General features: G+C 40.3%; 1 protein-coding gene across 1 annotated transcript in view; it reads left to right on the plus strand.

Annotated features, from left to right (window-relative positions):
* LOC106609096 (synapsin-3) overlaps positions 1-15483 on the plus strand; it is a 111699-nt gene that overhangs the window by 80585 nt on the left and 15631 nt on the right. Inside the window, exons 7-10 of the mRNA XM_014207499.2 lie at positions 2254-2316; positions 4503-4645; positions 5555-5629; positions 5935-6037. Of these exons, the coding sequence (XP_014062974.2) occupies positions 2254-2316; positions 4503-4645; positions 5555-5629; positions 5935-6037 (384 nt within the window). The remainder of the gene's footprint in view (positions 1-2253; positions 2317-4502; positions 4646-5554; positions 5630-5934; positions 6038-15483) is intronic.

The raw sequence follows: 15483 nt of genomic DNA on the forward strand, positions 1-15483 counted from the left end.
CCTAAACAGAGGATACTTATTATCTGGGTTCTGCAGCTCTTTGTACTATTTTTAGGGATTTCAAGTGGTTGACTCACTAGGGTAAATGGATTGTGTAATCATGATTTAAATTGCTCACAGAGTTTGAAAGTAGATTATAAATTCACAATTACACTTCTAACTCACACACATACTAAAGTTGATTTCAGCCTATTATGGAGATTGTGTTATCTTGTACAGCTAGGGGCTGTGGTTTCACGATCTCTCAACACGGTTGGCACTGATGTCCTAGCAACCTTGTCTGTCGAAGAGTAGAGCACTGTGATGATAAACACTAACCAAACAACATCCGGACGGGGGTCTTCTCTGTTCTGTTCAGGCCTGTCCACTGACAGCCAGACAAAGGGTGGATAAAACGATAGCAGCAGCTGCCTTTGCCCTAGCAGATCTGTCAGGCCTGAGCTCACGGCTGTGTGCATACTCTGGCTGTGTGCCCTCTGCTATGACTGAAATTCTCTCCTCTGCTTATCTAAATGTTTTCTCTTGGAGTGTGTCAGGAAGAGTGTGTTCTTATACCCAGGCCCACCTTATAACGCTGATGTTATATTGTACCGTAAGATTGCAATAAAAATGTAAGTGATGTTACACACACACAACCCATTCTTGTTGTTCAGGTAATGTACTCAGAATACTTTATAGACAAATTAACTGTTTTTACCATACCACGACTTGATATGCCATATTATTAACACCACCATAACACTTAACTGACCAGGTTTCTCTAATGTTTGCCTACTGTAATATACAGTTGAAGTCGGACGTTTACATGCATACATTTAGGTTGAAGTCATTAAAACTTGTTTTTCAACCACTCCACAAATTTCTTGTTAACAAACTATAGCTTTGGCAAGTTAGTTAGGACATCTACTTTCTGCACGACACAAGTAATTTTTCCAACAATTGTTTACAGATTATTTCACTTATAATTCACTGTATCACAATTCCAGTGGGTCAGAAGTTTACATACACTAAGTTGACTGTGCCTTTAAACAGCTTGGAAAATTCCAGAAAATGTCATGGCTTTAGAAGCTTCTGATAGGCTAATTGACATCATTTGAGGCAAAAGGAGGCCTACAAACCTGACTCGGTTACACCAGGTCTGTCAGGAGGAATGGGCCAAAATTCACCCAACTTGTTGTGGGAAGCTTGTGGATGGCTACCAGAAAGGTTTGACCCAAGTTAAACAATTTAAAGGCAATGCTACCAAATACTAATTGAGTGTATGTAAACTTCTGACCTACTGGGAATATGATGAAAGAAATAAAAGCTGAAATAAATCATTGTCTGTATGTCAACTTCCGACTTCAACTGTACATTTGTTGGAATGCATGTAACTGATGTGATTGCTTTGATACAGTCTAAATTAACTAAAGGGGGCTGTTACATAGAGAACGATGACGCAAACGCTCTAGTGAGTCTATATCATCTCTGTGTGGCATTTCAAACAATAGGAGATTTAGAAATTGGTTTCAAACTGGATAAGCCCTCTCTTTTGATTACATTTCCATCTAACAATGGTATCAGGGGATCTATCAGTGGCAAGAATGTGTTTAAAGAACACGTTTGAAGTCATCTGTTGATGTTTCCTCCTCCTCCTCACATTGCACACCACGCTATGAGAAAGCCCATGACGTCTGCGGTGGGGCTGGGTTGTCTAAACCCATCCCAAGAAGCTGTGGCTTTGGTCTCGCTCTTTCTCGTTTCCCAGAACTTCTCTTTTGTGTAATAAACCAACATTTTTCAGAAAATACCTCATGCTTCCCTAAATTGGGTGGCTTTAAGTTCAATGTGGTAGTTCGATAATGGTCTTTGAGAAGTCTTTCACTTTAAATTAGGTTTTGATTCTATACCATACGTCAGGTCTGAGCTATGCCTTGCAATTAAATTTAGGGAGGAACTTGTGTTTTGCTTTTAGTAGTCAATCACTCACATGGACAGTGCAGTTCAATCATAGCCAAGTCATAGTCTTGGAGCCCTTGTCAATCAAATTAGGTATAGATAGATACTGGTTATAATTATTTGGATCTCAGTGTAGCTCTAAAATGCTTTCCCAGCTTCAGTCTTAACACGCTACCCATTACGATATCAAGGTTGCTCTTCAGAGAAACCCTCCATCCACTTAGTTGGTATTAGGACTAATGCATACTGCATGTTCTCTCCTCTGCCAGTGGTTTTTCAGACTGTGGTAACACTCTACTTTGTCTTCTTTCCCAGGTGACAACACCAACGTTCCCTGTGGTGGTCAAGATGGGCCATGCCCACGCCGGCATTGGCAAGGTAAGCTTCCCTGCGACGTTGATACGCATGCGCACACACACACCACCACCACTAAGGTCTGGGCACTCCCTGGCTGCTTATCTCTCCATCTCACCATTGCATGTATGGTCTTGATTTGTTTGTGTTTGTTATGCTAACCTATCACATACTGTACAGTTAGGAGTTGACCTGTACATAACAGACCAGGCTCCTTATCTCTTCTCAGTGTATCTCTGAGTGTGATGATGGCATGACATCCCTTCCATAAGCAGACTATCAGTCTTGGAGAGGAGGTGGAGAAGGGTGTGAAGCTGCAACCCATGATTTCACAGTGTATCTGATAGGAAGGGACCTTGGGGGCTTTTTCAGGGGGTTTACATGTTCATAAGGAGTTAGGGAGGAGATGTGGGAATGACATGGGCATCGGCATCGGCAAGCTGATCAGCGTCAGGATCTGAAGACCTCTCTTCTAGTTACCTCATAAAAGCCTGGACATGCTACTGTAAGTGTTAGTCTGCAGCAGTACAAAGCAGCAGTGCAAAAAATAGACAAAGCTTGAATATGCATATCCTCATTTCTCCTTATACTATTCCTCTTCTTTGTTTTACCATGTTGTTCTACAGTCCATGTTTGATAAAATTCCGTCCTCCATTGAATACAACATTTTAAACTCTGGAGAGAAGCCGTCTCATGCCTCATAACCCCAAGATAATTTTTCTGATAAGACCATTGTAAATAACAACAAGGATTAAAACAAGCATGTGACTGTTCGCCTCAGTGCACCCAGGCACCGGGCAGGCAGCATAACAATTTGCTAAGTTGTTCATTAGCAAGTGGCACCACCACAGGGTGCGCGCAAACACACAAGGAAGCAAGAAACATACATACATACATACATACATACATACATACATAGTTGAAGTCAGAAGTTTACATACACTTAGGTTAGTCATTAAAACTCATTTTTCAACCACTCCACAAATTTCTTGTTAACAAACTATAGTTTTGGCAAGTCGGTTAGGACATCTACTCTGTGCATGACACGTAATTTTTCCAACAATTGTTTACAGACAGATTATTTCACTTATAATTCACTGTATCACAATTCCAGTGGGTCAGAAGTTTACATACACTAAGTTGACTGTGCCTTTAACAGCTTGGAAAATTCCAGTAAATTACGTCATTTACTTATTTACTCAAAAAGTGGGCAAACTCCTCCCCCATATCTTTACCATAGTAGACCTCTCCATCTCACTTAAGAAGAGATGAGCTGAAAGGAGAGAGAGGTGTGGGGGTGGGAAAGCGAGAGCAATCAGTCCAGTCTGTCCCTGTCCACGACAGCCCCTCACTGTTCCCACTGACTTCCACCACATGGTGGATGAATCATAGTGTCAACGATAACAGCCAGAGGGGATGATAATGAGTGTCAATGGAGGGAATATGAAGGGGATGTCCAGGACCCTGGCTGCTATCATCATACAGCATATGGGTGATATACATTCAGATAGCTATACATTACAGGCTGTTGATTTATGGCTGTATACTACTCCTTTGCCCCTTTTCCCATGGTCTAAGGCAGTTTCTGGAGTGTTGTAATACCTCTTTTTATCAACACAGACATATCTGGTTGGTAATTGGGTGTCTTCGGCTTAGTGTGCCTGTCAGTTTAATTTAATCAATATTTAATCAAACCTGTTTACATACAAAAAGATACAGCAAATTAGTGTTTACTGTTAAAAAAGGAATCTACAGAATTGTACTGTTTGTTCTCTTTGGATAAGTTGTGGGTTGATTTGAATTTAGCTGTTTGTCATTTCCATCAAAATGTTGTCTAGCATATTAGTGGTGGAAGAGGTGAGTTTACTCCCTTACTATGTAACGCGCTTTTTGAGCACCTACTGTAAGTGGAAACGGGCAATATAAATGCAATCAATTATTACTGTACTGTCTGTATATAAAGTTACTGTGTACCTGATGAACTCACATGGGTGTGAGAAACGTGCAGCTCCTAAAATTCTAACATTTTCCAGAGACGAAGCTTTTCATTATCCTGTCTGTGTTAGAATCCCACAGGAATGTAAATCAATCAGTCTACTTCAGCTCCTGTCTCATAGCTTTTATAGCGTGTTTGGTAATTAACCATCAAAGTACCAATTAGGCATATCTTCCTGCGGATTTAACTAATTGGTGGCGTCTTCCTGTTTCAGATCAAAGTGGAGAACGAACTTGACTTCCAGGATATTACCAGTGTGGTGGCGCTGGCCAGAACCTATGCCACCTCTGAGCCATACGTCCTGTCTAAGTACGACATCAGGATCCAGAAAATCGGCAACAACTACAAGGCCTACATGTAAGCATGATGTAGTCTCTATGCTGTGTACACTGGGTTTTGTCTGTGACTTGGACATGTCAGCAATGATTGTGACTAGAATGAAACTATATGGCTTGCATGTGAATGACTTTACCAGAGAGAGGGGGAGAGAAAGACATTGAAACAGAGATGGATGAAGGGAAACAAAAAAAGAGACGGAGAGAAAGAGAGATTGATAGACAGACCCTAGAATAGTCCAGCCTGCATGCCAATGTGAGTGTGGGAAGAGGCCCATGGTACACCCTTCCCAGTCAGTGGAGGCGTGCAGGGCTCACCCACACCACAGCACTTCCTTCTCTACCCAGGGACAACGACCAGGGTTGCACCCTGCACTGACATTCCATTCTGTCTCCCAGAGGGAAGTGACAGCATCAGCCAATGTGACCGTGACCACAGGGCAAATTCAGCCTTATAGTCTCAATCTCAGCTTGAACTAAAATAATCTTCTCTGAGTAACCAGCCACTTCAATTTCAAATGCTCAACAGCATCCTCTTGAATACAACAGATCTCATGCAGTAAATGTAAAACATAATGTACAGTAACAATGAAAGTATGAATCTACGCCCTTTCTACTTTCATGTCTCTCAATCCGAACAATGATTGCTTGACTAAGAGGAGTGGAATTTACTTCCTTATCTCAACTTATTTCCTCGTGCTTTCATGACTGGTGACGTCTCCAATTGACCGTGACACAAACATAATGTAGGCGTACAATGCAATCATCATCAATGTAGAATTCAACGATAACATTTCCCCCCCAGGGTCTTCTGTAGAACTACTGTACAAAAACAAAGCACAATGACTAAGCTAGCTGATCATTGCTTTCCATTCCAGTCCAGAGAATAGCTGAATGCCTGATTCATTTCCTTGATTTTCACCTTTTCTAGGAGAACGTCCATCTCAGGCAACTGGAAGGCTAACACAGGCTCAGCCATGTTGGAACAGATCGCGATGACGGACAGGTAAGCTGGCCTATAGACACTTTGTTAGACATAATATAACAGATAAGCCTTATTATAATAAATTATGAACGCTTATAGATTTATTATTGTGTTTATTAATTTGCACACAAGTAAATACAAGACTTGTATGACACCTCCCCCCTTCAAATATTTGTAGAACAAAACAAACAGAAAATGATATCCTGATATGTCAAACAGTTAAACAAGTTATAAAGCATTATACCTGCAGGCTTTAAGTAAATTAGTTTCACTGCCAAAGTCTGTTTTGTAATTGACAATGACTTGTGGATGTTGCTGTGTTCCAGATATCGTCTGTGGGTGGACTCCTGTGCCGAGATGTTCGGGGGACTTGATATCTGTGCTGTGAAAGCCGTCCACGGAAAAGATGGCAATGACTACATTATCGAGGTTAGTTCATTCTTAGCATGTACTGTCAGTGGCGATTTTAGCATGTAAATCTTCATGGGTCCCCCAAAAAATTGTGGGATGCATTCCAGCAAAGCCACTACACAACACAACAATGCATGAATTGTACTATAACGTTGACAAACGGTGCCCACAAACTGTTAGGGCCTACATAAAGCTGTCCCAACAGCAGTCTCAACAGCGGTCCCAACACCTTACCACTGCTACACCTGGCTATCAGCGGAGCCTTGTCTGGCAGCGAAAGTGTATTCAGCCTCATTTACTGACTTTAAAAAAAAAACATGGCTGATATGGCTGACTTGCTTAAACAAATGTGGTTTCTACTAACAATTGAGATGTACAAACTATGTCATAAGGGCATGACAAGCGGTTAAGAGGCAATACGTCATTTCTATTAAGACATTCATGAGAGAGCAAGGACGGATGTACTCAATATAACTATTTGTTCAGCACTTTTGAAATGTACAGCAACAGAATTCAGAACATGGGCCTTTCTTACAGTGTTCTCCCTGTACACCAAGTCCGAACAGTAGGATAAATAAAGGGGGCATATAAGCAGACAATGAAAGCTCTTACAATATTCAATGATTACATTTCTCAAAAACAGGTTATAGGCTACATGTGCACAAGTCAGAACAGTAGGCGAAATTAAGAGGTGAATATAGACTAAATTATTAGGGTGAGGCACATGGGCTACTAACAGCTTACTACACAACATACACTTAGTATTACTTTCTTAGCTACAGTATACATATCTCCCTGGCATATTACATCATTTATGCAGCAGCATACAAGACTAAATGTGCCCACGAAGGACCACCACGCCACCTTCCTGTTCAAGTGAGCACAACAAGGTGAGTTCCAACATTTTTTGGACTTACCTTGTTGTGCTTTGTTCACTTGAACAGGAAGGTGGCGCGGCGGTCCTTCGTGGGCAAATTTTGTCATCAGTCTGGCATTCTCTGGATTTATTGTGCTGTTAAGATAACTAGGAACTCGAGAGAGAGAAAAAAAAGTTTGAATCATGATGAGGTCAGTGATCTTCAGGTCATAGCTCTAGAAAGCGGCCCGAGTTCCAGATTTACATTTCCGAGTTGGATGAAAGTTCAAAATGTATTTTCCCAGTCGTAGCTCGTTTTTCCCTGAGTTCCCAGTTGTCTTGAACTCACTAAAGTCAGATTTTGCAGTTCCGATTCATGATGACTGCTAGCTAAGATTTTGAAACCTACTGTAGATATGTGATTTGACGTAATTTTATCTGTGGCCAATGACCTTGAGCGTTCTTGGATGGGCATTTCTAATGTAACTCTATGGCAGCACCCAAGGGGCTTGAATTTTCTAGCTCTACCCTTAGACTTGTTGGTGACGTATGGTCCCCATGAGTGACAGAACACTGAGCCAATCACGGTGCAATGCTCCGTATTTTCTGCTGGCTTACCCCACCACATAAAGCGCTGAGCTAGGCTGAAACACCTGCATTTTGTAGCTCCCTTACTCAAGAAACCAAAAAAAATAGACCATGTTTGTATGCAGCTTTATTAACCCAATGATTTTATATATATATATATATATATATATATATATATATATATATATATATATATATATATAATTTTAATTATTTTAATTTTTTTTTACATTGTTTGCAAACTGATATGTGACACATATGAATGCCAAAATAACATGCAAAACAGGAATCCCCCCCCTTCCCAAATGTGGGGCTCAAAACAGGGTCACCGCTGTGTATTGTATAAGCAAATGGGACAGTAACTCGAGGCATTCTCCTTCAGGGTAAAAAAAACCAAAAAAAACAGACATCTCAGACAGCCCATATCATGCTCAGTGTATGTGTGCCTAATAAATATTTCCCAACCTACATACAGCTAGAAGTACATGTAGTTAAAATATTCTGAAGGATGTTCAGACAACGTGGTGTTCAATGAGTATGCTAAACTGGGCGTGAGTGACAATGGGTGATGATGAAAGATCATGTAAATTCCAGAAATATGTTGATTAAATTAGATTTCTCAGGTGGGCGATTAACATTTTCAAAGTCATCAAGTAATAGATTGCATTGACAGACGAGTTGGCGGGTGATGGTGGAGAAAGAGGGTACAGCCGAGATAGATCAGGCATGATCAGTCTGAGTCAGAGCAATGAAAGAATAATTACGCTTTAGACCAAACACAACGATCTGAATTCAAACAAAGGCATGGCTAGCTGTCTGCCTACGCTGTTTGTATGAAGTCATAGATACTTGAGGAACACCGCTTTTCTGAAGTTCATAACATTTCCTCAGCTGGTTCAAATGGCAGAACAGAGGAGAGGATATAAGGAGGACCATGGAGATGAAATATGGTGTTCTATTCTGTGGGGAGGACCGTGTGTATTCAAACCTGAAACTCAAGATGACACAGGCATACTGAAAAACAGAGATCGTTGGAATGAGTTGTGGTACACTTACAGTGCCTATAGAAAGTAGACACCCCCCTTGGATGTCTTCACATTTTGTTACAAAGTGTGATTTTTAAAAATTGATTTAATTGTTCTTTTTCCTCAACGATCTACACAGAATACTCTGTCAAAGTAAAAACAAAATGTTTTTTTTTTTAAAGATGAATGAAAAATAAAACACTAATGTACCTTGACTAGGTAAGTATTCACCCTCTGAGTCAATACATGTTAGAAACACCTTTTCCGAATGATTACAGCTGGTGAGTCTCCTTGGGTCTAATAAGAGCTTTGTACACCTGTATTCTGCAATATTTGCCCATTTATTCTTTTCAAAATTCTTCAAGCTCTGTCGGTGTTTTGTTTTTGGGATCATGGCTATTCAGCAATTTTCAAGTCTTGCCATAGATTTTCAAGCAGATTTAAGTCAAAACTGTAACTGCACCACATTCACTGTCTTCTTGGTAAGCATCTCCAGTGTAGATGTGGCTTTTATGTTGTAGGTTATTGTCCTTCTGAAATGTGAATTCCTCTCCCAGTGTCTGGTGGAAAGCAGACTGAAGCAGGTTTTCCTCTAGGATTTTGCTTGTGCTTAGCTTCATCCCGTTTTGTTTTCAGCCTGAAAAACTCCCTAGTCTTTGCCGATGTCAAGTACACCCATATCATGATGCAACAACCACCATGCTTGAAAATAAGAAGGTAGTTACCCAGTGATGTGTTGCTGGATTTGCCCCAAACATAAGGCTTATGCATTTAGACCAAAAAGTGCTTTCCTTTAACGTATATTTCTGCAGTATTACTTTAGTGCCTTGTTGCATATGTAAGAGTATGTCGAAGATAAATACACATCACAGAGACGGAGTACGAGAGGACGAGAGTCAATAGAGTACTAATGATCCATTTCTGTAATAGGGAATTATTGATCAATGGTTCAGAGACATGGGAGGAATATGTCTTCTGAAATAGGATACTTGTTATTTGGCCATTGGCTAGTTTTATTGCAAGGAATTCTAATTGGTCAACCACAGGCTAGGGCTGGGTAATAAAAGTACATGCTGTTCTTTTGTTTTGGCGAGAGAGAACCACTGGAGAGAACAGAACCACTGGAGAGAACATCACTGAGGACAGGGGAGAATGACAATCTACCTCCCTGTATGATTTGTCCTCTTCGAATAAACCTATTTTCCTCCCCCTGATTTGCTTTGGGGTTTGTGTTATTGTAACACAAATTGCTAACACATACATATGCATGTTCTGAAATATTTGTCCAATATTTTTATTCAGTATTTTTATTCTTTCACTCTGTCATTATTGTGGAGTCATTACAATGTTGTTGATCCATCCTCAGTCAATGGCCTCATGGTGACATCCCTAAGCAGTTTCCTTCCTGCAGCTCATTTAAGAAGGATGACTGCATCTTTGATGTCTGTGTATGCTTAAAGATATATTCAATGTCTGATTTGTTATTGTTACCCATCTACCAATCACTGCTATTCTTTGAGGCTTCCTAAAAGCTCCCTGGTCTTTGTAGTTGAATCTGTGCTTGAAATTCAATACTGACTGAGGGAACTTACAGATATTATATGTACTGTATGGAGGACAGGGGTAGTCATGAAAAAATTATTTCACACCGTTTGAGTCCATATAACTATGTGATTTGTTAAGCCAAATGCAACGTCTACACTAATTTATTCTTGCCTAAACAAAGGGGTGAATACTTATGCAACAACTAATTTAGTTATTTAATTTTTATTAATTTGTAGAATTTTCTTTTCACTAAGACATTACAACATTTACAGTTAAATCTATTTCAATTCCACTTTGTAAGGCTTCTAGACTTTCTATAGGCACTGTATTTAAATGATAAATGTGACCGACCGGCCTGATTTGGTCTTATGTAGTGAAATTTCAAATCATGTTTTTTTTACATTGGATAAAAGTAGAGACTTAGAGCTAGAAAATGGTAAATCATACACTACAATTGAGGAACAATGGGGAAAGTAATTTTGCTTTGAAAGTTGATAAACTTTTGATAACCCCACTTTTTTTGAAAATGGCCCTTGAATGTTTTGGTACACCTACTGGAGAGCTCTTCTTTGTCTTTACCCATTCAGCATTGTTCACACCCTCTTCAGCCTTAGCCCCACCCATCTCTAAGGATTCACATGTGAGGCCATGTGTTAGACTGAGTACGGTAGTGTACTAAAGAACCAAAGATTAAGACTAAAGGCTGGTTTATACTACGTCTATTGACATGTTTATAGACCGTTGTCGCAGTGACATCATGAATATTCTATTGTCGTCCGACAACTTGTCCTTGTCGTTATGAAAAAGTATGAACACAAAAACGACAGGCTGCATGACATCAGCAGCCTGGTGGTCCAAAATAGCATAACTGGTGTATTTTAACACCAATAAACCCATCTGTTTAAGAATGTATTTACTATATGTCAATCTAGCAAACCAGGCAACTAAAAGCAACTTTTCTAAACAATGTTTTTGTTTGTTTCTAGCTTGTTAGTTAGCTAACATTAAGTTAGCTGGCTAGCCAGTTCAAATAATGTCCATATCATATAGCTGACAACGTCTTAACTTTAGCTAATTAGTATTCATTATTACAGGAAAATAAACTCTCAACAAGATCATTATTTATAAGTTAATGGAGAGCTAATTACAGAAAATAGCTTAAGGTTGTGAGTGTGACCAAATAAAAGCAGGGCATTCTACCGGATCATTTTTTAACTTGGACACTTTCTCATTGGCCTAACGTTATATCCTAAATTGACTTTGGTGCAGGTCATGTTGTTTTTCACATTAGTCTCTGGTAAACACACACTATATCACATAAAATCCAAGTTTATTTGTCACATGCACAGGATACAGAATGTGTAAACGGTACAGTGAAATGGTTACTTGCATAGTGGAGTCTTTTGTTTAGACGTAGCTAGCTAAACAATGACCCATAATCCCAACTCATAACGTTAATACCGTGCATGAATCTAGTAAGCCAGTCAGCTAACGTTAGCTACCTAACAGTACGCAATAACTTGCAATGAAAACAACTTTCTGACAAATTAGAAACATATAATATCTGAAAATGTAGCTACTGTAGCTAGACAATCTTACCATGGATGAACGCTTCTCCCTCTCTGCCATGGTTGCCCTTAGTTTGAAGATGTAATCCGGAGACAGGTGTTTTATACAACAGTGTTCTTTCCATCTCCCTCTGCATATCTGCAATCAAAGGCCAGAATTTTCTCCATATCCTTTGCTATCATACACTGTTTCCACCAGGCATTCCACTTATTTCAAAAATCTGTCTTCCAGAAAGTGGAGGGCAACACTTTTGCAGTTCTTGGTGATATCTTAAAAAAAAAAGCTGCATTAGAAAGGATTACCTACACATACAGTGCTAAGCAGCTCATGTTATAGACAGAAGCGTGCTACATGGTAGACCAATCCAAACTCATCTCGGCATGTCCAGCCCATCCATTATCTCAGCCAATCATGGCTAGCGGGACGGTTCCGGTATTTTTCCGTGACTAAACCTACTAGGCTCATAATTTTAACAATTGTATTCATATTTACAGATGGCATATGCGTTTGTTATTAAGCCACATGAAAGTTCACGTTCCAGGAGGCATTTCAAAATGTTTACATTAAAATGCTTCTCCTGTGAAATAGTGACATGCAACATATGCCTAGTTTCCTGAAAAGAGTCACGAATTATCACAGTCTTTGTGTTTTCTAGTTAAAAAGTAGTTTGGAGAAGAGCAACGCTAGGTTGATTTAATGTCTTAATAGATGAATAGATCATATTAAAATTCAACCCATTTGAGGCATTTGTGTTTTGGAGCTAGTAGAACTATGTTGTATTTTAACCTTTTTATACTTGATTGTCTTGGGTTAAAGCACCTGCAATTCGATCACTACCAAGCCACTGACTTGGGAGAACCACCCAGTGAGAGTGGTACAATAAGTGCCTCTGTGCAACAGACATTATCACAGCCTATCACCCCATAACAACCTCTGTCTGGGTTTATTTTGGGCTGCTGGGCAGCACGGCATGGTGAGCACTTGTTGCTGTAGAACACATCTGTTTAAAAGGAGCAGATGCACCGTTACACCGGCCAGGCACTTCCTGTTGTTCCACTTAGCTCACATTGACTCCAGACGAGGCCTATAGCTACACACATGCACAATACACACAACACACAGATGACGTTATTGGACAAGCAAAGAAACGCAGACAGGCACGCACACACATACACTCAGAGTAAAAAGAAGCTTCGGCAGACCGAGATACATGCATGGTCATGACCTGACGTACTGTATTGGGACTGGTAAAAACATGACGTAGTGCAACCGTCTCAGTGCTTAGGTAGCCCGATCTCTCACAACCAGCCCAGCCTATCGTTTCCTCCAGACAAGCCTGGTTTATCTCCTCTCACAGGGCAGCTTATGGACCGACGGGTTGGGAAGGGATGGGAGGAAGAGGAAAGGGCTGGTTGTGTGAGTGTCCATATGGTATGCGTTTGTGTATCTGTGCTGTGGATTGGACAATGGAGACAATTCAGAGGGGTGTGTGTGTGTGCTCGCGCATGTGTCTGTGTGTATATATGCATGTGTGCTCGCTCGTGTGTGTGTGTGTGTGTGTGTGTGGTGCATAGTTGATTTACAGTGCAACTGGCAGCTGTTGTGAGTAACTGTCCCTGGTGCAGCAGGCCAAGCTGAACCCATTTGTAAGCCACTGTTTTTGATGAATAGTTCTGTTCCCAGTGTTCATTTATTTCATTTTTCAGGCGTTACCTATACTTTTGATCTTATGGAAAATACAACAGAATTGATTTATAATGCCAATTTAACCTATTTTTCTTGGTTGCATTCCATAAATCATTAGACTTTTCCAGTTGCAGAGGGTGATTAGACATAATTTCAGTGCTAACTTGTTTGTGATATGGCGAACTATAGGCTGTTCTGTTTATGTATCTACCACAGTGTAACTTTGTCCGAAACACATTTTCTGGCATTCTTCAACGGTCCTTATTAAATATCTCATTAAACTCACTGTACCACTGAAAGGAGGAAATTAAGGACACGCATACAATGGACTCCTCTGTGCTTTTCCTCAAACATATTACCATGTACTAGTACAGCAATGGAAGTTAGGAACACTCATGAATGTTAGCTAAAATGAGAAACACTTCTTCATAATGGGTTTATATTAAAACCGGTAAAAAAGGAATGTTCTCATACCGAAACCAGTTTTGCTTTCAATGACCTTTTAACCTTGTTTACCGACGTTTTAGCTTTTACTCATTCACATAAACAGTTTTCAGAATGGTTGAGAAGGGTATCTCCGATCTGCATCCTCATCACAGATCCCACACAGCACTCTCCAATGTGATTTGTTTGTGCAATCCCCTAGTGGGAAGTTAGATTTAAAATTCCTCTCATCCCATTGTCTTTGATCCATACTGACGCATACGGCCCAGTGCTCTGAGATGTCCATATTTAGCCTGCTCTCTAACATGCATCAACATTCTCTCTTAACCTGATGTTTCTAGGGTGGAGGCCAGCCTCCCACCTGCACATCTGTCATCCTCTTTCTCTCTTCCAATTGTAGGAAGGGCTTATAACCAATGTGGCTATTGCAGGAAATCTCCACAGGCTCTCCTGAGACTGTGTGACACACTGCATTCTTATTTGAACGGACCATGAGGTCTGAGACAGACAGGGACACAGTCACGTAACAATGTTGACAAGGAGAGTTCTACACCACACACACACACACACACACACACACACACTGTGGCGGCAAGTAACCTGGCGGTTAGAGCGTTTTGCCAGTAACTGAAAGGTAGCTAGTTTGAATCCCAGAGGCAACAAAAAAAAAGGTGAAAAATCTCTCTGTGCCCTTGAGCAAGGCACTTAACCACCGGTCACCGTTGATAATGGCACACCTTGGCACATGTTTTATAAGCACCCACCAAATTACACACACCCCTCCACTTGGTGGAATTTAATTAGTGTGAATGGGAACATAGTAATATTGCACGTCCCTGGCAGTGGAAACCTGTTCATGTTCCAGACAGACATTATACATGGTGACACCTCTCATTAATGAAAAGTAATGGCTGTTTACATTCGCTTCATATAGAATCCACTGGTATTGATCTCAACATGTGGGTCATTTCACTAATTCGGTGCCTTTTGAGTAGTGTAACTTCATAAAACATGTTTTTAACATTTTGTCTCAGCGCAAGAACAATTTCATAAAGACATGCATTCAGATCTCGAGGTTAAATACAGAAATTACTATAGTAAGTGCCTATTAAGTACCAAATAAAGTCACAGGGTTGACGATTTAATCTTAAATCAGCCATAAATCCCCTTGTGACGGGAATGGAAGCTTGTTGTGTGCAAGAGGGAGTGGCAATTGAATGCAAGCTTCACAAACATTTTTAAATTGTTAAAATATTTCTAGTCTGCATCTATGGGTATTCCAGGAAGCCTGGGGAGGTTCCATGGCAGAAGCCTGCTAAAGAGAGGTCAGAACCCATTGTAAATCAGTGATGCCTCGTAACACATCAAACCAATCAAATGCCTTGCTTGGGCGGAGCTCCAAGGAAGCTCACCAGATTAATGCCGTTGGAGCAACAGTGTGCGAGGACAAAAAAAATTAACAAAACAACCACTGGTGACAAAACATTTTAGAATGTTTGTGGCACACTGGTTTTCACAGTATTTCTCTTATTTTGAGATGAGCTAAAGCTGCAGCAAGATGGGAGAAATGGTCTACAATACTGGCCATATCAATATTTTTAATATTGAGGTTTCTGAACTGTATTTGGCTGTGAGGCTAGCATGAGGGACACGAAGTAGCTTGCCACAATGAGGTTTGTTTTGAGAAAAGTCAACTAACCTTGTAAGCTACATAGGTATAGCTAGCTACTAGCTAATTCACTTTCTCTCAC

The sequence above is a fragment of the Salmo salar genome, chromosome ssa07, assembly GCF_905237065.1.
Source record: "Salmo salar chromosome ssa07, Ssal_v3.1, whole genome shotgun sequence".
In the NCBI taxonomy this organism is placed as follows: Eukaryota; Metazoa; Chordata; class Actinopteri; order Salmoniformes; family Salmonidae; genus Salmo; species Salmo salar.